Source organism: Xenopus laevis, chromosome 7L, assembly GCF_017654675.1.
Source record: "Xenopus laevis strain J_2021 chromosome 7L, Xenopus_laevis_v10.1, whole genome shotgun sequence".
Taxonomy (NCBI): Eukaryota; Metazoa; Chordata; class Amphibia; order Anura; family Pipidae; genus Xenopus; species Xenopus laevis.
In genome coordinates this window covers 96,833,961-96,860,186 of record NC_054383.1, presented here as the reverse complement: position 1 = coordinate 96,860,186, position 26,226 = coordinate 96,833,961, and the positions used below count along the sequence as shown (strand labels likewise).

The 26,226-nt window shown below is 41.2% G+C and overlaps 1 protein-coding gene across 1 annotated transcript in view; it reads right to left on the bottom strand.

Moving 5' to 3' along the window:
• The window catches only part of LOC108696560 (integrator complex subunit 11), a 29,077-nt gene extending 2,878 nt beyond the window's left edge, over positions 1 to 26,199 (bottom strand). The window contains exons 1-15 of the mRNA XM_018226037.2: positions 26,060 to 26,199; positions 22,522 to 22,618; positions 21,942 to 22,039; positions 21,737 to 21,810; positions 21,248 to 21,476; positions 11,964 to 12,062; positions 11,792 to 11,826; positions 9,945 to 10,083; positions 7,603 to 7,667; positions 3,341 to 3,530; positions 2,546 to 2,629; positions 2,222 to 2,311; positions 1,705 to 1,867; positions 1,472 to 1,579; positions 164 to 225 (exon numbers count right to left, since the gene is read on the bottom strand). Coding sequence (XP_018081526.1) covers positions 164 to 225; positions 1,472 to 1,579; positions 1,705 to 1,867; positions 2,222 to 2,311; positions 2,546 to 2,629; positions 3,341 to 3,530; positions 7,603 to 7,667; positions 9,945 to 10,083; positions 11,792 to 11,826; positions 11,964 to 12,062; positions 21,248 to 21,476; positions 21,737 to 21,810; positions 21,942 to 22,039; positions 22,522 to 22,549 — 1,464 coding nt within the window. The 5' untranslated portion in view covers positions 22,550 to 22,618; positions 26,060 to 26,199. The remainder of the gene's footprint in view (positions 1 to 163; positions 226 to 1,471; positions 1,580 to 1,704; positions 1,868 to 2,221; positions 2,312 to 2,545; positions 2,630 to 3,340; positions 3,531 to 7,602; positions 7,668 to 9,944; positions 10,084 to 11,791; positions 11,827 to 11,963; positions 12,063 to 21,247; positions 21,477 to 21,736; positions 21,811 to 21,941; positions 22,040 to 22,521; positions 22,619 to 26,059) is intronic.
• Positions 26,200 to 26,226: the final 27 nt, after the last annotated feature.

Below are 26,226 nucleotides of genomic sequence, written 5' to 3'. Positions count from 1 at the left end.
TACACAATTTTGTCATATTGTTTGTCATACTGCTCTCTTGGGTCAATTTGTTTGAATATTGGCTAGTACCACCTACACCAGACACCCATCATATTATGAAACAAGCTGAATATTTACATAGTCTGAAATTGTTTAAATATCTGAAGTATATGAGGTTACTTACATTATCTTTCATTATGAGTGTTCCATGCATCAGTCTTGGCTTCTTACAGTCTGGAACCAGCCCTGAAATGCAACAGGTTTAGCTTTCATGGAGTAAAACTGAACCAAAACCACAACTGAACTGAAGACTGTAACATGTAAATTAGTACATGTTTAACCTTACTCCCTGAGAACTATTATTCACTATGATTCCCAATTCTATGATATGAGAAATTTGTTCCATCACTGGACCAAGTTGGAAAGCATTCCTCAGCAGAAAAAGAACACTTCAAATAAAGTGCACTGTAAAGTTGAAAGACATCAAAACAGAAAAATCAATTCAAAGCAAACTGTGAACGCACAAGGAACTCTGATTTGATGAATTAGTTCAAAATGCAGTTCACTTGTCCATGTTGAAGAACAAATTAAGCAGGCTAACAGGATCCTTTAATCTAGAAGTTCTTCTACAGTAAGCAGCAAATACTAGGAATAGATGCAATTCCTAACTATATCATTCAAGAGCTACCAACTGATGGTCAGGATTCCCTAAAATAAAACAAGATGAAAGTAGAGGTTCAAGTTTTCATAGAAGATATTCTGTATTCCTCAACAAATGGAAAAAAAGTCGTTTTTCATGGTAAAATAAATATCCCCTTGTATCTTAAGTCTGCTTTGACAAGAGACAACAGCTAAATAAAAAAAAAAAAAAAGTAGTAGCAGCAGGATAAAATACCCCATGGATCAACACACAATCCAGGAGATATTCTTCATTCTGTTTGTTACCATATTTAGATTACTCTGCTGATAGGCTTGGCCCTTCAGCATATATACTGGTCACAGTCACCAGTGTTTTCAAGACAATGGGGGTCATTTATCAACACTGGGCACATTTGCCCATGGGCAGTAACCCATGGCAACCAATCAGATTGCTGCATACATTGCTCTACTTGCAGCTGGCTTTTAAAAGCTAATCGCTGATTGGTTGCTATAGGTAACTGCCCATGGGCAAATTTGCCCAGTGTTGATAAATGAGCCCCAATGTCTGTTGAAGTAAAGGGAACAGAAAACGCAGACCAGGGTCTATCATATAGAACTTCTCAGATATGTGACCTCTGTCTAGTATCTATTTGCCCTATATATATGTGTAGAGTGAATAAAGATAGAAATTGAGACTGTAGAGCATAAATAATTTATGTAAAGTGTTCTGCTTCCAGTTGGGAGATTTGTGATTCTGGGTCATCGGGAGTAGGTGTGTGTGAAAAAAGTTACATTTTGAGCAACATGCATTTTATAAGGCAGCCTTACTTCTAAAAGAGAAGTGTTTTCTTACCAAGTGAGGTTTCTTTCTTCAGCAGTCCTAAAGATATATCTACAGGGATATTTGGATTGGTGGTGATGGTTGTAGTCTCTCCATTCAGTGGCATAGCACAGTTAATTCCTATGGCATAGGATAAAACATTAAAGGTTATTAAATTTGAATAGCAAATATAAAGACAGCTTGAATTTTGAAAAATTTGAGGCAGGCTAGAAATGCTCGGTACTTAAACATAAAGTGGAACTCACGAAATTCTTGTTCAATTTTAAGTTTAAGGAATTCCATCTTTTTGGCCTCTCCATGCACCAGTAGTACATTACGAGGCTCTGCCTGACGAATCAGCTGCATAATTCCTTTAGCATCCGCATGTGCACTGAAGGACATGTATTCCACTTGCATCTTTACCTCCAGCTAATTTAATGATAAACAAAATACAGATTTTACATAAACTGCAAAACTGTTCATCACAGTTAGGTAATTTGGAATTAGGGATGCACCGAATCCAGGATTTGGTTCAGGATTCGGCCAAATCCCTCTGCCAGGTTGAACTGAATCCTAATTTGCATATGCAGATTAGGGATGGGGAGGGAAATCACGTGACTCACAAAACAAGTAAAAAATGTTTCCCCTTAATTTGCATATGCAAATTAGGATTCTGATTTGGTTCGGTATTCGGCCAAATCTTTCACAAAGGATTCGGGGTTTCGGCCGAATCCAAAAAAGTGGATTCGGTGCATCCCTATTTGGAATAGACAGAAAACTTACAGTTTGTCTTCCTTCCATTTCCAGTTTTCTCTGGCCACTTAATATTTTATGTCCCACTGTACCTTGTACACAGTAACCTGGCATAATCACCTGAATGAGAAAAATGAAGAAATGCTTAAAACAAAGCCAGATAAATAATCTTGAACGGCTTGGTGCAGCCAGTAAATTAGGACTGACAATACATTAAAGTCCCTACATTTGAAATGGAAAATAAATGAAGCACATTAGGAAATAGTCAAATAATTACTGAGGTATTATGTCCTGTTGCAGAAACCAAAATTATTATCAGGCCAGTATTATTAGCTTTTCTGAAATCTCTCTCACCATGTTTTTCTCATTCCCTGCCCATTTGCGAAAGATTTGCAGAGACTGACCAGCGTGCAGCATTCCTGGAGTTGCAAAGACCACCTGTAAGGTTAAATAACCAGCACAATAGGTTATATCTTCAAACAGAACATTCTCATGTCCTATCTACAAACACTTTAAAACCCTGCAAAGCTGGCCCTGAGACATGGCACACGTCTGATAGTAATAATCACCATTCTGTAACCTCTGCTTAGCATGCCTTGGAAAGGCATCAAGACCTTTGAATCATTCTCTTGTTTTACTGAATAACAGATCCTAAAAAGAAGTTCTGTTCTCTGTGATATTTATTACAAAAAAAATGCAACCACCACCATCAAACTTCACATTATGCTTTGTGTTCTATCGTGCACTCATCTTTTCACATGATGAGTGCATGGTCACTCTCATGCTTTTTAACATACTCCAGATATGCTTATATAGCACATTTGCAGAAACAGCTTTTTGTTTGCAGATATATGCATATGACTGACCCATAACTACAGTGACATTTTGTGGTTAGCACTGTACCTTTTTTTTTTTTTTACATTAACAAAACATCTCCTTTATTTGTAAAAGTAAATGCACTAAGCAAAAGATACCACACATATTGTCCAACTGCAGAAACAAAGGCAAACAACTGGCCTCAAGTCCTGATACCGAAGGCAGCCACAAAAAAGTGAATTCTAGGTTAAACAAAATTATAAAATTGCTTAAATGTAGATTTGTAGTTATGTATTAATGTAGCAAATAATATAGTTCTTTATATTGACTTACCATAGGTCCAGGGTTGTCTGCAAAAGCCCTATCAAAAGCTTTGATGTGCTTGAATTCAAACATGTTCCTTTGTACAAAGGTTTTCCTTATCTTCTGATTGGTCCACGTGATAAACAACTTGTAATAATGGTTGGCTTTTTCTGTCAGACCAGTAGAGAAATAAATAGGAGCCTTGAGGTTCATGCGTTCCCTGAATGAAAGAAAGAAAATATTGCTAATAAAACAGCTCAGTGAACATTAACCTAGTACAGCCAAATTATTAATGTTGATAATTCTCTTTATTCTAAACACTGTATCATAAATTACAGAAATTATTTGCATATTCTGTGTTGTGTGACCAAGAAAATAGCCCAGGTTAGCAATTCAGAATAGGTTTATTCCACTTTACGTGATGTATCGTATGACGTTTCTTTCATTGGCTTATGCCATCTAATGTTTTGCACTCCCTGTCATGCCACCTGGGACTTAAATTTATAATAAAATAAAAGGTTTGATTAACTGAATAGGTGAGATGTCCTGTTCAGCATTAGTGGATGTGCTACAGGGTGTATGGTATACCATGTATGGTATTGCATAACAATATTTAATTTACAGCAGAAATTATTAACTATGAAACAGGCTATTTTTGTACTGATTCAAGCAGGATTAAAAGTCATCTTTATAAACACAGACGCCAAAATATTAGCAAAAATACTAGTTACAAGACTTACTCGAGCTGTGGTGAACTTAATACATCCGGACCAATCCGGATTCATGCCAGAAAGGGCAACGGACTTCAACCTCTGTCGCCTCTTCACCAACCTCCAACTCCCACACACAAATAAAGGATCCAGAGTGGTGGCCTCACTTCGAGAAGGCTTTTGAGTCGGTAGAGTGGGACTACCTCTGGCAAGTACTACATAGGTTTAGCTTGGGCAGCAAATTTATCCAGTGGATCAAACTACTATACAAATCTCCAGTAGCCAAAGTGAGGGTAAACAACTACATCTCCTCTCCCTTCCAACTCCGTAGGGGAACTAGACAGGGATGCCCTCTCTCCCCAATGCTATTCGCCCTGGCAATAGAACCCTTAGCTATTATGATAAGGGTCGCCCAACCATTATGGGTTTACAATTTGCTAATGTCACGGAAAAGGTGTCCCTTTTTGCTGATGATATACTAAAATATCTTGAGGATCCCCTCGAATCCCTCTCCACCCTTTTGACCACGGTCCAGCACTCTGCATTTATTAGAAGTCTCAGCTGTTCTGTATTGACCCCACCCCTCAGCTCCCCCGCAGGCACAGTTGACGTGGGTCACATAATTAAATACCTGGGAATATGGGTATAACACCCATAATTTCTTGCAACTTAACCTAGACCCCATAATCTAAACTCTGACCCAATCACTCAAGGGTTGGGCCAAACTACCGCTTACGCTTTGGGGTAGGGTCAATCTCATTAAGATGTTATAGCTCCCCAAACTCCTATATATTCCACAAAATCCTGTTTACCATACCTCGACTTTTCTTTAAAAATTTAAACGGAACTATAATTCCATTTATTTGGGCCAACGGTACTCCACGTATTTCCTGGGAAAGACTAACAGCACCCATCGAAAATGGAGGCTTGGCCCTTCCACACTTCTACTTCTATTACTTAGCCTCCCAAATTTATAATTTACACTGGTGTTTTCCACCCAACCCCTATAACCCTAATACCATACTCCAAGCATCCATCCTTCATTCCCTAGAAGGCTTGGGATCCTACCCCTTCAGACCTGGATATGACCACCCTGCCCAACACTCTCTAAAAGCCACACAAAGCATGGTCTACAGCTGTAAAAACCCTTTATCACTCTTGGCCGCTTCTCTCACCCCACCTCGACTCTATGCCAACTCACTCCTAAAACATTTATGCGAACTACAAGACAACTGTCTATTGGCCACAGTTGGGTGTTAAAAAGCTTTCTGAACTTATCCACGGCTCTTAGTTTCCCACTTATCAAGAACTGTCAACAGGTACAATTCTATAGATATCTTCAATTTAGACACGCCTTTCAGGTGCAGTTTCACACTCTCTCCCCCACAATGGACAGGATACCTCTAGAAGATGCACTTTATTCCCCATCCCCAGCCAAACTCCCGTCTAAGCTATATAGAGGAATTATGGGAGGAATAAAGCCACTCTTTGATCAAGCTTACCTCCTGTGGACCCAGGTTATCCCAGGACTTGAACGTGATCAATGGGAGGAAGCCACGGAAAACTAGTTTTTTAATATCAATAAAGGACAGACTCATACAATACAAATTCATCCATCAAACCTATACAACACCTCTCAAGCAAAAGAAATTTGGTAAGAGGCAAGAAGACTGTTGTCCAAGATGTAAATCATCTGGGGCATATTTTCTCCATATGGCCTGGTCCTGCCCACGTGTACAAGAATTTTGGTCTAAGGTAATGGAAACCTATGCAAACAAACTGGGCACGCCAAAAATAGTGGACCCAGCAGTCTGCTTGCTGGGAATAAAATATGAGGTACTACCCACCACTGCAGCCAGAACTCGATCATGCAGTGATCATGCACTGGATGGGAGAAACTCACACTTCCGTGGTATTCTGGAGACACCAAGTGGGTGGGACTCTTCCCCTAAAATAAACTTATGAAACAAGAAGGGTGCATTATAAGACAAAATTTGGGGGCGGGCTGGTGCGACCTTGATGAATAATTTGTCCATTTAAAATTGTTGTGACCTGCTATGTAATGCTACCTATGATTATTTGAACAATGATAATGGATTTATTTGTGACAGAACTATCCGGTTACTTAAAGCCTACGATTGGCCTGATATCACTTATATGCAGTATTGCTAAACACTGTAATGACATTGTTGTTTTGGATTTGTAAAATCAATAAAAAGTCATCTGTACTGTGCACATTTTCTTGACCTGTTTTGTATCCCTATTTTTTTTTTTTTATAGTAGCTTATTCACTTTTGGGTCACACTCCCTCCATATAATAATGGTAAAATGCCAGTTAGTTATGTGCCACAGGAAAACAATTAGGCTGTCATTTGTTTCAAGTAGCACAAAATTTAACATTATAGGGCATATCAAAATATGAGATTAGACCTTAATAAATAAAAACTCACCCATGTTCAATTAATTCCTATGGGATTTTCTAACTTTCACCTATTGATAAATACAGTTTTAAAAATCCCATAAGAATGAATAGAACGTGGGTGCGTTTTTATTTATTAAGCTCTAATCTCACATTTTGATAAATTTGCCCCTTTATAATTTAATGTCAAATACTTGTTTTTGACACAGTTTGGGTCATTTCCATTCCCCAAGGGCAACTGCAACAGTGTGCACCTTACTGCTCACTTACCATGCACTTGCGTCCCATTGATACTACTCCCTATAACATGCGTTGGATAAAAAAATTCAGTGCTAAGTGCAATAAGCAGTACCAAGACGCTCAGCAGAGCCCAGTCGTTACGGTCTGCCTCAGTGCAGGTGGTAAGGACAGGCCCCTGTTGCAGGCTGTGCCTCATGATACTGGGGGATGGGTAGGGGGAGATGCCTAATGAAAGCAGCACTCTATTTAAGGGATCTTAAACACAAGGGGCATAATTATGAAGAAGGCAAGAATGGCTACAATTATTACGATTTTGCCGGATGGTGAAATACTTTGTCATCCTGAGTGCTAGCAAGGAATGAGAAGAGTACTGCTATATGTACATTATGTTTCTGCTCAGCAAAGCTTTCCTCTGTCCTCATTCTGTTCAACAGGCACTGACTGTATCTATAAACAGTGAAAACAATCCTAGCAAAGCCAAGAGGCCCTCCCTCACCTCAAAATCATGGCAGTATGAGCAGATTGTACCGTATGCTAACATATATTTGTACTTTTCAACAATCCCTACGATTTGCTATAGAGAAAGATTAAGCTGTAGGTCAGTCTAGGTATATGTTATAATAAAGCACCTCTTGTTTCATGCACTTACATTGGGTTCCCTCTCACCCCAACAATCAAAAAGTGACAGAGCAGGGGGAAAACAAAGTATAAAACTGCTGTAAGAAGGAGTGATGTTATTTTCTGTAGCCAGTATGATGGCCATTTCTACACACCAGTAGAGATTATGGGCAGGTTGCTTTTGTACGCAAAGATGAAACGTGTGTGCATTTAACACAAGGCATACTAGAAAACAAATTCTAAACTCAAATCTTTTTGTTAACCAAACTTCCAGTTGAGACAATAAACTGCATTTCAATCCTTACCAGAAGGTTTCCAACAATATGCAGAGTTCCTGAGCTCGTCCGAGCGCAAAAACAGGAATCAGAACCTGTGAGAGAAAAAAAAAGGTCAGATTTTGTTAGAACATTTTGCCAATTACGTGACATCTGAAGAAGCCTGCTTCCTTCGATATTGTGCTGGCGAGTATAAAACATTAATTTAGGACTATATAATGAGGCGTATTATCGATCAGGTTAATAATTAAATGATGAAAATGTGAAACATACCTATGCAAGGGAAATTCACAGGGCAAAATCTGAAATTGAAACCAATGTCACATTTTACTGCTGTCCCTACAAGTAAGGTCAAAGTAAATCAGAAATCCACTAAGAAGCCTCTACATAATAAGATTCTTTTTATATCACAGACTACAAACTGGAGCTGATGGAAGAGAGAAATTATAATGAGCCTTATTAGAGGCTGCTGATTTGTTCTGACCCTGCTCATATGATCAAGAAGCAGAATGTGACTGGAGTACTATTCATTGCACTAATGTTTACTGCTTCTTTATGCGTATGATGAAAATGCCAGTGGGTTAAATGTGGGTTTAATGGTTCCCTTCCCTTGGAGTTTAAATATTATACCAGAAAAACAAAAACACATCATAAAAGGGACTGGGGGAATCTCCTCATACAGAAAGTGACAAAAGTTTGGGAATCACTCTCAGCCTACATAATAATTTACTCCACTTTTAACAAAAAAGAGAACAGTGGTATGTCTTTCATTTCCCGGGACATCGGAGTACTGGGGTATTTTCTGAACAAAGATTTTTATTGAAGCCATATTCCGTTGTATGAAATTAAATCAAATGTGAAAAACTGGCTGTGCAAAAATGTGGTACCTTTGTAATTTTGCCAATTTGAATGCATGTAACTGCTCAATACTGATAACTGGCAACACCAAATTGGTTGGATTGGCTTGTTAAGCCTTGAATTTCATAGGCAGGTGTCTCCAGTCATGAGAAAAGGTATTTAATGTGACCAACTGCCTCTGAAGAGTGACAGATTGGGATCATCAAAGCAACTCTCAAAAGATCTAAAAACAAAGATTGTTCAGTATCATGGTAAAGGAAAGGTTACAAAAAGCTCTCAGAGATTTGAACTGTAAAGGTGGCCATACACAGAGCGATGTCGCCAAACGAGCAGATCTCTCCCTGATATGCCCACATTGAAGTGGGCGATATCAGGCTGATCCGATCGTGGGCCCTAGGGCCCAACGATTGGACCAGAATGGAGGCCATAAGGGTGGTCGGATGACGGACCGCATCAATGAACAGATGCGGCCGCGATCCGATGTGATTTTTTTTACCCTGCCAGACTTTCTACCAGATATCGATCTGGGAAGCCCATCAGAGGGCCCCAGACATGGACCAATAAGTTGCAGACTAAGTTTGTTTGCAGCTTTTATTGGCCCGTGTAGGGGGGCTTTAAGGAATGTAATCAGGAAATGGAAGGCCACAGGCACAGTTGCTGTAAAACCAGGTTCAGGTAAGGCCTAGAAAAATACAGGAGCGGCATATGCGGAGGATTGTGAGAATGGTTACAGACAACCCAAAGATCACCTCTAAAGACCTGCAAGAACATCTTGCTGCAGATGGTGTATCTGTATATCGTTCTACAATTCAGCGCAATTTGCACAAAGAACATCTGTATGGCAGAATGATGAGAAAAAAACCCTTTCTGCACTCCCGCCACAAACAGTCGCTTGTTGTATGCAAAAGCTCATTTAGACAAGACACAGTCATTTTGGAACAAAGTTCTTTGGACTGATGAGACAAAAAATTTTGCTATTTGGTCATAACAAAAAGCGATTTGCATGGTGGAAGAAGAACGCACCGAAAAAAAACTACAAAAAGGCATTTATGCAGAGGGAGAAGTACAATATGCTGGAATGGCTGTCACAGTCCCCCGACTTGAATATCATCGAAAATCTAAGGGCTGTTAATGCTTGGCAGCCATCAAATTTTACTGAACTGGAGAGATTTTGTATGGACAAATAGTCAAAAATAGCGCCACCCAGACACGCATCAAGGCAAGAGGAGGCGTCTAGAGGCTGTTACATTTGCAAAATGAGGCTCAACTAAGTATTGATGTAATATCTCTGTTGGGGTGACCAAATTTCTGCACCTGTCTAATTTTATGATGCATATTGCATATTTTATGTTAATACAATCAACTTTATGTCACTGCTGAATTACTACTGTTTCCATAAGGCATGTTATATATTAAAAGGAAGTTGCTACTTTGGAAGCTCAGCCAATGATAAAATAAACTACAAAGAATTAAGAGGGGTTCCCAAACAATCATGTAATGAGAACAGATATCACCTTTCCACCTTTCTCCACTGTCTCATGGACTTTCTTCAGGAAGTCTCTCTCTCTGCAGCGTTTGGAATCTCTGATTGTTGTTGCATACGTGGATTCAGTTATGAGCAAATCAGGACGGCACTTGTCAATCCATGCAGCTCTAAGGGACCGATAAGTTAATTTGGCTTTGCAGTAGTTATCATGCAGACATTGCAGCGTATACTGTAGGTGTTTCTTTTGCCTGCCAATGATGTATGTGTTACATTGTTGACAAGCAAAGTAACAGCCTACTAATGGCACAGAATATTTCCAGGTTAAAGGCCACACTACATCAAAAACTACAAGCAATGCAAACATCTATCCCAGAAAAGCTTGTAGACAACTTTTACTCTGCTCATATATTACAATGTGATACAATATCAGGACAGTGAAGCATCATCCTTCCAAATAGCTTAATTTGTGGCTTGCCATACTTCATAGTAAAACAGAAGATGTTAATTAGAATGAAGCAGCTTATTTTTTTCCCTTAGGTGCCCATGACAAATTCTAAATATCTGCTGCATGTTGCATAAATTGTGCCCTGCAGCTATGAACCTCCAGCTTGCCTAAGAGCAAATTATGTAACAGCATGCTTTATTTGTACCTAGCTCAGTGTTCAGCCTCTCAGTCCCTGCAAGAGGGAAAGCAAGTTGTGCACATCAATTTCCACAGTTGGTAAACAGAGTTTAATAAGAACTGTGAGTGAGTCAAGGGGCATGATGCTCTGATGTGCCCTACCCTGTCTTATAGTAGCAGATACAATTTCTTTTCAAACAGCAAGTGTCTGGGAGGCACCACAGAGATGGAAATGTAGCCTTGTGTCGACAGCTTTCTCTGATTCAGTATGAACATTGGTTTTGTCAGTAGATACGATTATCCCCTTAAAGCAGGAATGTCAGACTGCTTTGGGGCCGCTGTGTCCTCTGTCTTCAATATTCAGCCATTCTATGGCTTACAATTTGTATCAACATAATTGCAACCAAGAGCATGCAAGATGAACCATGGTCTGAACAAAGCATTCATGTATATGCGGTCTAAGATGTTAAAAAATTGCCAATTCGAAGCAACTTTTCAATTTGTCTTAATTATTTTTTTTTAATTGTTTTTTCATTATTTGCCTTGTTCTTCTGACTTTCCAGCTTGAAATTTTTTTCTAATGGTTATTAATATATGCAACAAGATTTTGCAAGGGCTGGAATTCTCCTCTGTAATTCTCTCCCATAGTCTGTGGAATTTCTCCCAACCTTTCTGCTTTCAAAAGATCTCTTAAAATACACTTATTTAGAGAAACCTACCCTCACTCTGTTTAGCTATCAAATGCAATACCATATGCTACATCTCTCATCTGCTTATTTTTGATTTTGCCCACTACCACACCTTGTGTCTCATCCCCTTCCCCATAATGATTGTAAGGTCTTTTGCACAGGACCTTCCTCACCTTTTATACCAATACTGGTTGTTATGTATGTAACTTTGTATGTTCTATGTATGCATTTCATGTGATTTAGTTGTATAAAACATTTATTTTACAACGCTGTGCAATATGTTTGCGCTCTAAAAATACATGTTAATAATTTTCACGGTAGTGGAAAAATGTCAGGACATGGAGATACAGCTTAATTTCTAACAGCCTCATCTTTACAACAAGGGCCCATTTTAATGGGTAATGACGAGTGACATCACTAAGCTCCAATTTAACTAGTAACATCAATAGGATACATTTAATGTGTTAGTTATGGCACTTGAGTACTATCAGATTATAGATGAAGGGAAGCACCAGTAATATAAGACTCAAGTATTATATGGCAATAAAGGCAAAAAACTCTCACCCTAAGTGGCGATCTGGTGTCATGTTATAATCACCCTGCATGCAAAGAAAAATGAAAATCAGTTGGATTCAGGATCAGATAGTTACAATACTTAGAATGACAATATATGTAACAAAGCTCTTAATTCATTTTAAAGTACAGGATTACACAAAAGCTAAAAACATATACTTACAGTGTATACCACTGACTCTGATCCAACTTTAATTTGAAACATGGCAGCTCCCAGAACATGCCCTGCATAGTATGCCTTTATTTCCAACTCATCATCTACCTGGAAAAATTAAAAGTGGATAAGACATTGTTTTTAGCCAAATAGTATATGCACATAATATTTCTGTAAATTAAAACAGCTTTTAAGATAGCAATAAAATGCTAGGTCTGATTTTTGGACACCCAAGCACAGGGCCCAATTGGTGATAACCTGCCCAACTGATATTTGTGAGCTCCATGAACGGACAATAAGCTTCTGACTCTGTTGTGTTGGCAGCTTTCATAGGTCTGTGTATGGCAATCTTTAAGCTGGACAAAGAGCCCTATTGATTAATCAAACAGCCCAGCCCTGAGCTGGTTCATTAAGATGACTAGTTTTCCATACTGAAAAAATATAATTACACACGAGTATATCAGTCACAATTCTATTTCAGAGGCCCACAAACAGATGGATGGCTGCACAGTTCAGTTGGAATTGACATGATTGCATGGCCTCACTGGTCTGTAGGTTTGTTCTCAAGTCAAATTTGTATGTAAGTTGAAACATATACATTTACTTATTAAATGCAACAAGAGAGATGTCTGCCTTAAAGGAAAACTATACCCCCCAAACAATGTAGGTCTCTATTAAAAGATACTGAGTAAAACAGCTCATGTGTAAAACCCTGCTTCATGTAAATAAACCATTATCATAATAATATACTTTTTTAGTAGTATGTGCCATTGGGTAATCAGAAATAGAAAATTGCCATTTTAAAAAATAAGCGCCGCCCCCTGAGATCGTAAGATTCACTGTGCACACATACAAACCACATGTAAGGTCACATGAGCCAATTAACAGACAGAGTTCTGCCTTTTGCTTCCTCACTTCTTCCTGTTACAGTTAGTGTTGTAGTATTTCTGGTCAGGTGATCTCTGAGGCAGCACAGATAGAGTCACGAAATGGTGGTTCAAGGCAAGAGATGTAAAAGGACAATATTTATGTAAATATATATTCCAGTTTGGTAAGATTCTTTAATATGTCATTCAATTTGATATAAACTATCTATTGCTTAAGTATTCATTTTGGGGGTATAGTTTTCCTTTAACATAGTATTTATTTTTACTTTTCTGTGTTCTGCAGTCGACAACACACACAAGAGCGGATTGGGACAGGTGTTTATTAAAGCTAAATGCTAATAAAAGGCCAAGCAAACCACAGTACATTACTGTAATAGCCTCTGCGTGTAAGTATGAGTTGTCTGTAATTCGGGTGTATGTAATGCAAGGACTCCCTGTAAACAATATTTCTCTGTCGTCTTAGGGGGACACAGGGAACCATGGGGTTAAGCTCCATCCTCCAGGAGGCAGGACACTTGAATAATTAAATAAGGGGCGTGCCCATCAGGCTTTACCCCATACACTGTACATTCCTCTTCAGTTTTTTAAGTGTCCTGCTCCCGGGAGGATGGACCGTCGCATGTCTCTACGTTCAGTCTTGAGCTGATACCCGGGGTGAGGCCTGAAAAGCAGGGTTACCTGTTTTCATAGAGGCAGCCCCCTACGAGGAGCTACACACCGGGGTCAACAATAGCATTAGCTAAGACCACCTAGACGTTGCCTGCCTGAATGTCTCAGAGCAGAGGGTCTGGCCGGTGTGGGGGGGTAAGTGGCACAATGTCTGCACTGTAGCAGGTCTGTCTGCCTAAGAGTTCTTAGGAACTACCCCTTTCCCCCCCCCTCTCTTTACCCTAGTCCTCCCTCCTGTAGCTCTCCCTGCCTGGCTATCATTGGGCTTGAATTGGCTCCTACCTGGTCCGTTTTTTGTTCCCTGCAAAATGGGGCAGCTCCTAGGATGTGCGCTGTAGCAGGCGCATTGAGGCAGGCTGCTGGAAGGGGGGATGCTGGTGCAGGCTGCGACGCTGCTGGCAGCCATCTCCGTGTTGTGCAGGAAGTGGAACGCATTGCGTTCCATCTCCAGTCTGTTCGGCGGCCATCTTGGTTTGGCGCGAACCGGAGCGCATGTGCGCATGCGCGCGCACGCAATGGAACGCATATGCGTTCCAGCGGCCATTTTGAGTCACGAAAAGCATAGCAGCAGCAGCACAGAGCAGCTGAGAGAGAGAGAGAGACAGAAGCGACTCAGCTTAAAGTCTCATAGGTGTTATCAGGCAGTACCTAATACACTCTACCTTTCCTTATGGCAGAAGGTAAGTCAGTGGGACTGTTCACGAGGGCTGGACGGAAGGGGTCCTTAACAGCACAGGTGACTTACCTAGCTTGTTCTGTATGCCAACAAAAAATTCCAGGGGGACAGGGGGAGCCGCTGTGCAGGTCCTGCAACAAGGGGCAGGGGGAAACCACTGCTTCAGGGGGGCTTCCAGCAAAAGCAACTGGGGCAACAGTTATGTCCCAGGAAGATTTAGGAGCAGCAGCAGAGCCTCCTGCCCCCCCCTATGGGCAGTACAGCTCTCACAGTCATTGGCAGCGCTACAAGGTTTACCTGCTATTGCGGAGAACCTAGGCAAAACACTAGTGAGGCTAAACCACAGGACTAGTGGCAAACGTAGACGAATGGAGGATGCTAGTGTGGATGTTAGGAATCCTAATGCGTCTGACGACTCATCTCCTGAGTTGCTTTCATCTCAGTCAGAGGGGGAAATTGAGTCTCCTGGGTCTGTCTCTGCTGATGAGGAAGAGATTCAGGATGAAGGAAAGGATCGTGACAGTCTACATGACATAGACGGCATAATCAAAGGGGTTCTTGAGGTGCTTAATTTTTCTCAGAAGCCTAAACACACTGCAGAAGCGTCAAACTTATTCAAGAGACAACACAAGTCTTCTGTTTGTTTTCCGGAGAATGACCAACTCCAAAGTTTGATTCAGAACGAGTGGGACCTGAACACAAATTTCAGACGAATAAAAAGTTTAATAAACTATATCCATTTCCTAAAGAACTAGTGAATGTTTGGTCTAACCCACCAGTAGTTGAGGCTCCTGTGTCTAGACTTTCAAAGTCCACCACACTGCCAGTCACAGATGCAGCAGCTTTTAAAGATTCCTCAGACAGACGGCTGGAGGGGTTTTTACGTGCAATTTACTCATCTGCAGGTTCGACGCTGCGTCCATGTCTGGCGTCAGCATGGGTGTCCAGGGCTGTTCAGGCATGGTCAGAAGCTCTGGTTAAAGACATTCAGAGTGGTACCTCGCGACAGGAGCTGTTAGAATCGGCACAGGCTATTGCTGAGGCATCTAGCTATCTTTGTGATGCCACTCTGGACACTTCACAAGTCACGGCCCGGACGTCGGCCTTGTCCGTTGCGGCACGCAGAACTTTATGGCTCAAGAATTGGTCGGCGGATGTCAGCTCCAAGAAGTCGCTGACTTCACTTCCCTTTAAGGGGCAAAGACTGTTCGGGGAGGAGTTAGAGAAAATTATCTCCCAAGCGACGGGGGGTAAGAGTACCTTCCTACCGCAGGCCAGAAGTAGAGCAACCACCTCAAATAGAAGGGGAAAATGTTTTCGTGGCCAAAGTGGCAGATTTAATAGACGAAGCAACTCCCCACAGCGATCTCACTTTCGGTCAAAGACGGGAGACAAAAGTCGGTCCACATGGAAGACCAACAGGCCACACATCAAACCCACAGGAGAGAAGCCCGCCTCAGCCTGACGGGGCACTCCCTCCGGAATCGTTGGAAAAAATAGGGGGCAAGTTACTTCGATTCCGGGAGGAATGGATACATCAATCTTCGGATGTATGGGTAAAAGAAATTGTGACAGAAGGATATCACCTAGATTTCAAAACCATGCCCCCCAAAAGATTTTTCATGTCCAGGGTTCCTCACAGTCCGCAGAAGGCACTAGCTTTCCTAGAATGTATAGAAAGACTGGAGCGGTCCGGAGTAATCAGTCCAGTACCAACTACGGAGAGATTCTCAGGTTTCTACTCAAACCTTTTTACAGTGCCAAAGAGGGATGGATCGGTCAGACCAGTGCTCGATCTCAAGGGTCTCAACAAATTCATCCGATCGGTAAAGTTCAAGATGGAAACATTGAGATCAGTCATTCGGGGGATGGAACAGGGGCAACTGTTGATGTCCCTGGATATAAAGGATGCATACCTTCATGTCCCGATATGGCCGCCCCATCATCGTTATTTACGTTTTGCCTTCAAGAACAAGCACTTCCAATTTGTGGCACTTCCGTTCGGTCTGTCGTCCGCCCCCAGAGTCTTTACAAAGTTGATGGCAGCAACAGCGGCCACCTTAAGGCTAAAGGGGATTTCAGTGACACCTTATCTGGACGATCTCCTTCTAAAAGCCAGTTCAGTGATGAGGGCCAAAGAGGACCTGAACAAGGCGGTGCGATTACTCCAGAGCTTCGGATGGACTGTCAACTGGTCCAAGTCCAACACGGAGCCCAGTCACAGAATGATGTTTCTAGGCCTGGAGTTCGACACGATAGAGCAAACTGTGAGCTTACCCACAGACAAGCAGACCAGAATCAGAGACCAAGTCCGCTACTTAATCACCAGTCAAACCACGACGATACACAAAGCAATGCAAGTGTTGGGAACAATGGTCTCAGCCATAGAAGCAGTTCCATTTGCACAAATACACCTGCGACCTCTTCAAGCCAGTATCCTAGCAACATGGAAAGGGGGATCTCTTTCTCAACTCCTGTCGCTGTCGCAGCAGACAAGGATGGCACTTCAATGGTGGTTGAGCCCCGAGAACCTAGCCAGGGGTCAATCATGGGCAATTCCGGAATGGGTGGCGATATCCACGGATGCCAGCCTCAAGGGATGGGGGGCGACATGGGACAAGCAGTCAGCACAAGGTCGATGGTCTCCGGAGGAAGCCAGACTACCAATAAACATTCTGGAACTGAGAGCAGTGAAGCTGGCCCTAATTCAATGGGAAGATCACCTCAGAGCATGCCCAATACGCATTCAAAGCGACAACGCGACAACAGTGGCGTACATAAATCGTCAGGGAGGAACAAGAAGTCGGGCCGCGCTGACGGAAGCCAGGCAGATTCTGCTCTGGGCAGAAATCAATTCAGTAAAGTTGTCTGCAATACATATTCCGGGAGTGTTCAACACAAAAGCGGACTTTCTCAGTCGGAATCAGCTGGACCCCGGGGAATGGGAACTACATCCAGAGACATTCCAAGAGCTTGTAGATCAATGGGGGACTCCCAGCATAGATCTAATGGCATCAAGAGACAATCGAAAAGTAACAAGGTTTTTCGCCCGCTGCAGAGACCCATTAGCAGTGGGGGTGGATGCCATGACGCAGCACTGGCAGTTCAACCTCGCATATGTCTTTCCGCCGCTCCCCATGCTGCCAAGGGTTCTGAAGAAGATCAAGCAATCTCTATCAACAGTAATAACAGTGGCCCCATACTGGCCTCGGAGAACTTCGTTCACCGACCTGCAGGAGATGTCCGTAGCGCAACCACTTCGGCTAAAATGCAGGCCAGACCCACTTCAGCAGGGTCCCATAGCTCACCACAACCCGGGTCTCTTCGCTTTGACGGGATGGCTATTGAGAGGTCCGTTTGGCAGAGACAAGGATTAGATGAGAAGGTCATAACCACTATGCTGAAGGCTCGAAAAGCTTCATCGGCCAAGTCATATCACAGGGTTTGGCAGTCCTACTCCAAGTGGTGCGAAGAATCACATTTTCCGTTTCTGGAACTACAATTGACTAGGATATTATCCTTTCTACAACAGGGGCTACAACTGGGTCTCAAGCTCAGTTCTCTTAAAGTCCAGGTGTCGGCCCTGTCAATTCTGTTTCAATCTCAGGTTAGCGAATGAAGACTTCATCCGCACGTTTCTACGAGGAGTGGCTCATATCATGCCGCCTTTCAAGCCACCGGTTGCTAGCTGGGACCTCAATGTAGTGCTGGAGGCAATGCTGGATTCTCCATTTGAGCCAATGCATGCAATATCTGATACATGGATAACCTACAAGGTGGTGTTTCTAGTAGCAATATCATCGCCTAGAAGAGTGTCTGAGATTAGCGCCCTGTCGTGTGTTCCTCCTTACCTAATTTTCCACAAGGATAAGGCCGTTCTCCGCACGATTCCTGAATTTCTACCCAAGGTAGTATCGGCGTTTCATGTAAACCAAGAAATTGTTCTTCCGTCTCTATGCCCAGACCCTAAGAATGATAAGGAACGTAGAATCCATAATCTGGATGTTGTTAGAGCACTAAGATGGTATGTGGAACGATCAAAACCTTTCCGAAAGTCTCAAGCTCTGTTCGTCATCCCATCCGGCCCCCGTCGGGGTCAGGCAGCTTCCAAGTCGACTATATCAAGGTGGATTAGAGAATCCATAAAACAAGCATATTCCGCAAAGGGAAGATCACCGCCTGAAGGACTCAGGGCTCACTCCACCAGAGCGGTGGGAGCCTCCTGGGCATGGCGAAACTCTGCTTCCTTGGAACAGATCTGTAGGGCGGCTACCTGGTCCTCCGCTCACACATTCTCTAAATTTTACAAAGTCGATACATTTTCTTCCGCCGAGGCTGCCCTCGGACGTAAGGTGTTGCAGTCAGTGATTTCCTAACTCTGCAACCACGTACTTTACTGTTAGCTCGTTCCCACCCTGCTGTTTGGGACTGCTTTGTTAAGTCCCCATGGTTCCCTGTGTCCCCCTAAGACGACAGAGAAAACAGGATTTTTTGATACTCACCGTTAAATCTGTTTCTCTGTAGTCATAAGGGGGACACAGGGCTTCCCGCCCTTGACGAGCTTTGACCGGTTTGGTCGAGTTTTTGTTCAGTTTCACTGATTACTTTCTGCCTATTAGGAGAGTTTTTTTGAAGTTAACTACGATAGCAGCTTTTGGAACAAACTGAAGAGGAATGTACAGTGTATGGGGTAAAGCCTGATGGGCACGCCCCTTATTTAATTATTCAAGTGTCCTGCCTCCTGGAGGATGGAGCTTAACCCCATGGTTCCCTGTGTCCCCCTTATGACTACAGAGAAACAGATTTAACGGTGAGTATCAAAAAATCCTGTTATGTTACAGGTTAAAGATCAATGTCCTATACAATACCAGATATGCAAATATCGATACTAGTCAAGCAGCTTATAAAGAGAATAATGTACTGTAATTAATAAGGTCACACAGGAGTTTCATAACCATATAAAAACACATCACTCATACATTTAAAAGCAAGGGGTATATTAAAAAAAACAAAACAAAAAAAAACATTTTTTAATGAGACACATGACACAAGTACCATTACTAAGCACTGTTTATAAGTATATAATCTACAGTCTGGTCATTTCCCTATGGGACCAGACTGTAAATTATATCCTTATAAACGGCGCGTTCTGACGCCAGAACGCGCCGTTTATAACTTAACGTGTCACCAGTAGTCAATGACGCATTCGCCCTACAGTATTTCCTCCTGCCTGTGTGCCTCACTTCCCCACTTCCGCCTTCACCCTGCGAGTCTGTGAGATATCTTGCGCCTCCTATTAAGGTCTTGCTGCCTTTCCTTACCTCTAGCTTCTCCTTTTGTCTCCCACCCTCTGCTGCTTGCTCCCTCAGTGTTCCCCCTCCATGTCTACTCTCGCTGCGTCTGTTTCTCTGTTCCGCTCCCCCTTCTCTTTCCGTCAGCCACTCTGCCCCTCCCACACCCTGTCACTCTTGCTCCTGATCCTTCTGCGCTCCGTCTGCCTGTCACTCGCTGTTCCACTCACCGCTCCTTCTGCAACCACGCTATCATGCCGTAGAAGCACACAAATTATGAGCTAATCTGCATTTGTGTCAGATCCCTGTGTCGTTAGATGAAGGATTCTGTTCCAATTACACCTTGGTTTGGTATTATCACCAAAAAACAGATGCGTGTTGGCCGTTTGTATTAGTTTGTTGTAGAGGAAATAATGGATTTAAAACAAAATGCAGATGTTGGCAAAGGTGTAAAACGAAACCAGGTTAGAAATGTTTTCTTTTCCATCAGAAGTAAACCAAGAAGAGTCATGGAAACTGCAGTATTTAACTGTTAACTAGTCATCATAATAGACGTAGTTAATTTACTGTCAAAATAAACATGCCATTGGTGAGCACATCTCATGTTTTTCCCTATGCCCCTCCCCCCACACCCTGTCACTCTTACTTCTTGTTCTGCTGCTGCTCCGAACCTTCCAGGTATCAAACTTCAGTTTTCCCTCCCCCCAGGTTCCTCTCCAGTCTTGTGTGTCATCAATCTCCTCTCTCTCCCTCTCCCACTCTCTGTTCATCTCTGCTGTTGGCCTCCCCCCTGCATCTTTGACCATTCATGCATTTACCCTTCTGTCACTTACTAAAGGGGTGGTTCACCTTAAAATTAACTTTTAGTATTTTATAGAATTACTAATTCTAAGCACGTTTTCAATTGATCTTCATTATTTATTCTTTAAAGTTTTTATATTATTTTCCTTTTTCCTCTGACTCCTTCCAGCTTTTAAATGGGGGGGTCACTGACCCCATCTAAAAAACAAATTCTCTATTAAGCTATAGATTTATTGTTATTGTTACTTAAGTTACTACTCATCTTTGTATTCAGGCCTCTCCTATTCATATTTCTGTCTCTTATTCAAATCAGTGCCTGGTTGCTAGGGGAATTTGGACCCTAGCAACCAGATTGCTAAAACTGCGCACTAACGAGTTGCTGAATAAAAAGCTAAATAACAAAAACCACAAATAATGAAAAATTAAAACCAATTGCAAATTGTCTCAAAATATCACTCTCTACATCATACTAATTTAAAGGTGAACAACCCCTTTAACCTACAGCAATAAGAGTGCGACATGGCATGGTCAGAAACTTAGATCACAGGAGAAGAATCACGCAAAAATACCTCAGCGGTTACAAATGGGCTACAGGGAGACACAATATTAAAATGAAAAACCACAAGGGAAACAAAGTGTGGCATTGGGTAGACCAATATAGAGCAGAGGCAGAGAACTCCTTGAAACGCTGCACATAGAAACACTGTAGATTATAATGAATAATGCACCCCCTACCGAAAGTTATAAAGATATTGGAAGTCACCTCGGAGTTACGTGACCTGAATAAAAGCACTCGGCCTGCGGCCTCGTGCTTTTATATGGTCACGTAACTCCTCGGTGACTTCTAATATCTTTATAAATTACAGTAGGGGGTGCATTATCCACTATATACGTATATTTTATTACATTATTTATAGTTCTTATGTTTAGCTAAGAGTTCTGCTTTTTCCTCAAGTGCAGACGTCTTACCTGCACTGTCTGGTGAAGATTCACAGCAACCACCTTTTTCATACAGTCCTTGATCATCTGGGACGTGAAGAAATTAGTCTCTCCTTTTTTATCCACAGTAATTTTCCTGTAATCCTCCAGCAGGATGGGGCAAATAGCCTTAGTGGGGTGAGTCATGTAAATGGGTCCATCATATCCAACCATTTCACTCATATAAGGCAGTGCTCCACAATGATCTAAGTGAAAGTGACTTTGAAGAGAAAGACAAACATATCAGTGGAGTAAAATGTATTATTTAAACCCAAACGAACAAGAAGATAAGAGTTGGAACTATGAACAATCTAATGATTGCATACATTGCAATGTATGCGTGTAACTGGATAATAGTGCAAGTGGTAAACTACAATTTTGAGTAAACTCTTATTTCTTATTGTTTCCCGTGATTTTTGGCTTTGCTTATCAATACAGTCTAGCCATGCATCACACTAGAACATCAGCAATTCTCTTTACCTGATAATGACACAGTCTAGGAATTCAGTCAGACGTCCATTTTGTGTTATGTATGAGAAATCTGGAAATCGACGCTATGTGAAAAAAAACAAAAAACACTTTATATACATGATTCATAAGGCCAATAGTTTTAGTTTAGTTTAGCAAAATTAGGGGACACCCTACAGCTTAGCACAGTTTTATTGCTCTGGCTTTTAATACTCACATCATCATTGTATCCCATGTGCATGCCACAATCCAGCATTACATTCTTCCCTCCAATAGAAACAAGAATACAGCTGCGCCCAACATCCTGCCCAGCACCTAGAAGCCAATGAAAAGGAATTACATTTTCTTCCACAAGCTTGAAACTAATTTTGAAAGAATTTTGCATCCTAGCTAAATAAATGCAAAATACAATAATAAATGTTGAAAATATAATACAGTAAAAGAAACAGGTCTGCTAAAGCATCCATATATGTGTCTTACTTCACTACTGGCCAAACAGACAACAAAATAATATTATTTAATTTATCTATGTAGACTTCTCTAGTTTTACCAGTATCAATACAGACGAACCATACTGAGTTTTTGGTTGGCTTATACATTTATCTTGGGAAAGACATATCTTAGGTTTATTGTTTTTTCTTTAATAAGGTTCCAATCCAAAAAGTGGGATCCACCAGCGAATGATGCATATGGACTAGTGCTACATTCTACAAAAAGTCTAGACTCGGTTGCCACTGTGTTGAAAGGACCAGCACACCTCACTAGATGGCACGCTTAACGTAACAGTCAAGTCTTACCTAAAGGAGTAACCTTAATCTCAGGCATCTTGTGAATGCTTCAGAAGTTGACTCACACTCTATAAATTCAATACAAGTTCAATACAGCATCACGCAACTGTAAATAAAAGAAGGGAAGACATTTTGTACTTTACACATATAAAAGATATGCATGAACACCATATCAGGAAATGGTCTGCACAAAAATCAGGGATCATCAGAAAGGTAAGCCATTTATAATTCTTGTAAAAGGAGTCAAGTCAGCTTTGTTGTGGCATTAGGTGACATCATGGATGCAACAGAGCAATGATATTTCTAGGAAGTGCTGAATGGAAAGTGAAAGTAATTGCTTGCCCCGCCTCTATGCCTAGGCTTAAGTCAAAGTGTCCAAACAGTGCATGTTAATAGGGGTTGACTGATCAGTATAACTTGTTAAGGAAGCTAAATATAAGATGAACCACCTCCTTTGAAGAAAGATACCATTTCATTTTTTAATAAAACCTCAACCTACAAAATGATCACAGGGGCATGGGTCAGCCAACCATCATGTATAGTACAGGTATGGGACCGATTATCGGGAATGCCCGGGACCTGGGGCTTTCCGGATAATGGATCTTTCCGTAATATGAACCTTCATAGCTTAAGTCTACTAGAAAATCATGTAAACATTAAATAAACCCAATAGGCTGGTTCTGCTTCCAATAAGGACTAATTATATATTCGTTTGGATCATGTACAAGGTACTGGTTTATAGATAAAAAGGAAATCAATTTTAAAAATTTGGATTATTTGGATAAAATGGAGTCTATGGGAGACAGTCTCTCCGTAATTCAGAGCATTCTGGATAAGGGGTTTAGGGATATCGGATCCCATACCTGTACTCTGTTTACCATCCACTGGAAAAGGGAAAGAAATGCCTGAAAATGAGACTACTTCTAAGTTCAGTGCACCCTTGCAGTACATTCTAACTTGGAAAACATAAGCAAACTATACATTAAGAAGGTTATTTATCAAAGGTCGAATGTTAGAGTTTTTTTATACCTCAAATTAATTATTTAAAGGGATACTGTCATGGGAAAAAAAAATTTTTTCAAAATGAATCAGTTAATAGTGCTGCTCCAGCAGAATTCTGCACTGAAATCCATTTCTCAAAAGAGCAGATTTTTTTATATTCAATTTTGAAATCTGACATGGGGCTAGACATTTTGTCAATTTCCCAGCTGCCCCAAGTCATGTGACTTGTGCTCTGATAAACTTCAATCACTCTTTAATGCTGTACTGCAAGTTGGAGTGATATCACCCCCCTCCCTTTCCCCCCCCCCAGCAGCCAAACAAAAGAACAATGGGAAGGTAACCAGATAACAGCTCCCTAACACAAGATAACAGCTGCCTGGTAGATCTAAGAACACCCCTCAATAGTAAAAACCCATGTCCCACTGAGACACATTCAGTTACATTGAGAAGGAAAAACAGCAGCCTGCCAGAAAGCATTTCTCTCCTAAAGTGCAGGCACAAGTCACATGACCAGGGGCAGCTGGGAAATTGACAAAATGTCTAGCCCCATGTCAGATTTCAAAATTGAATATAAAAAAAATCTGTTTGCTCTTTTGAGAAATGGATTTCAGTGCAGAATTCTGCTGGAGCAGCACTATTAACTGATTCATTTTGGGAAAAAATTTTTTTCCCATGACAGTATCCCTTTAAGGAAAAACTTGAATGGAAAAAAACTCTAATCAGTGAGTTCGGGATTAACAACCTGAAAACTGGAATTGATCAAGTTTTCGGCTGGAAAAAACTAGAATCGCTCAAAATGATTGAGTTTTCTGGCACAACCCTCTGAATAAAACTCAAAAATCATTAAGGCTATTAACATCTTCGAATTGAAAAGTTTTCACTCAAAAATTACCTTGAAAACTCAAATTTCTTGTGGAAAACACAACTCAAACCTTACTAAATCTGTCCCTTTGTATGCTGCACAATTAAAATGGGTAGTGATGAAATGGTCTGATTTTATAGATTTGGAGACATGGCACAAGAACATACACACTCAGGAATGAAAGGGAGTTACCTGTGGGAGAGCACAGAGCATAGCACCAAAAAACACAAAGAACTGTTCTTAGAGCTAAAAAAGGTAGTTCTGCCCCAAGACCAGGGTACTAGTGACTTGCCTATTGGCTGCTTAGCTCTTTTACACTAAAGGAAAAAGTTAATAATCTTCCAGTGTCATTTATAAAGAAGGAGTACACAGTACAGTAGGGCCTAGTACTTAATTCAGACACATGTTCACACTTTAAGAAGACCTTAAGAACATAAGTCATCATTTTTTAAGGGGTAATTCACCTTTTAATTAACTGTTTGTATGAGGAAGAGTGTGGTATTCTGAGACAATTTGCAACAGGACTTCATTTTTTTATGATTTGTGGTTTTTGAGATATTGAACTTTTTATTCAGCAGCTCTCCAGTTTGCAACTTCAGCAATCTGGTTGCTTGGGTCAAAATTACCCTAGCAACCATACACTGACATGACTAAGAGACTCAGCTATGAATAGGGGAAGGCCTGAACAGAAATATGAGTAATAAAAAAATAGCAATAAAAATACATTTGTAGCCTTACAGCGTATTTGTTTGTTTTAGATGGGGTCATATGCTCATATGAAAGATGGAACGAGTCAGACGAAAAAGGCAAATCGTTCAAAAACTGAAGTTCAACTGAAAAGTTGCTTAGAACAGGTGATTTTCTAACATTCAAAAAGTTACCGTAAAGTTGCACCACCCCTTTAAAGGACCAGTAACATCAAAAAAAAATTTTGAAAATTCGTTAGTATACAACGAAAAATAAACCCTAAGACAAATTAAACTTTTAAATTGCAAAACCTTTATTAAGAAATAACTTAGCGAAAGTCCACTTCCTGTCCTCTGCAAAAAAGGCGAAAGGGCGACCATCCATCCTGTCGAGCTCGATTTCTCCTCCTGGCTATTCTAGTGACAGTCTGCAGCGCTTCTCCTATTCCCAGCAGCAGCAGCAGGTACTGAGAGAGCTGGATCAGTGGGGTGGGCATGCCAAGTATATTATTATGAAAATGGTTTATTTACATGAAGCAGGGTTTTACACATGAGCTGTTTTATGCATTATATTTTTTATAGAGACCTACATTATTCGGGGGGTATCGTTTTCCTTTAAGGACTGCAAGACTGGATTAACATTAACAGCAATAGGAGCAATGTAACCTAATGTTGTGCTTATTGTGGGAACCTGCACACAACTAAAGCTCATTCTTGCGCACACGTGTATAAAGTGTACTCAGTGACCGAGGAGAAATGAGAGGGGACGCTGAATAGAACAAGTCACAAAATGTCAAACACCTGGCGAAAGATCTTTTTTTATAGTTCTGGAAATAATTGTTAATATTGAAGCAATTTAGAATAAAGACGGGCACCACATTGCAAGCAGATAAGAGCTGACACAAGTGAAAGACGCCTCAGAGGAAGTGCCAGTCCTGTGTGCCTGCCCCGCATATAAAAAGAAGAATTCAGTGCCCAGTCCCACAACAAAACATACCTGCCGATCCTGCACATCAACATCATTCGATATCATTGGGATGCGCCACGCCGCTCCACGCTTATTGCGTCACTAGGTCAGGGGTGAATTCTAACCAATCCGCTGTCGTTGCAATACCTCACTGAAACAAAATGAGAGCGTCCGTCAGGGGCGTGGCTTAGTGCCGG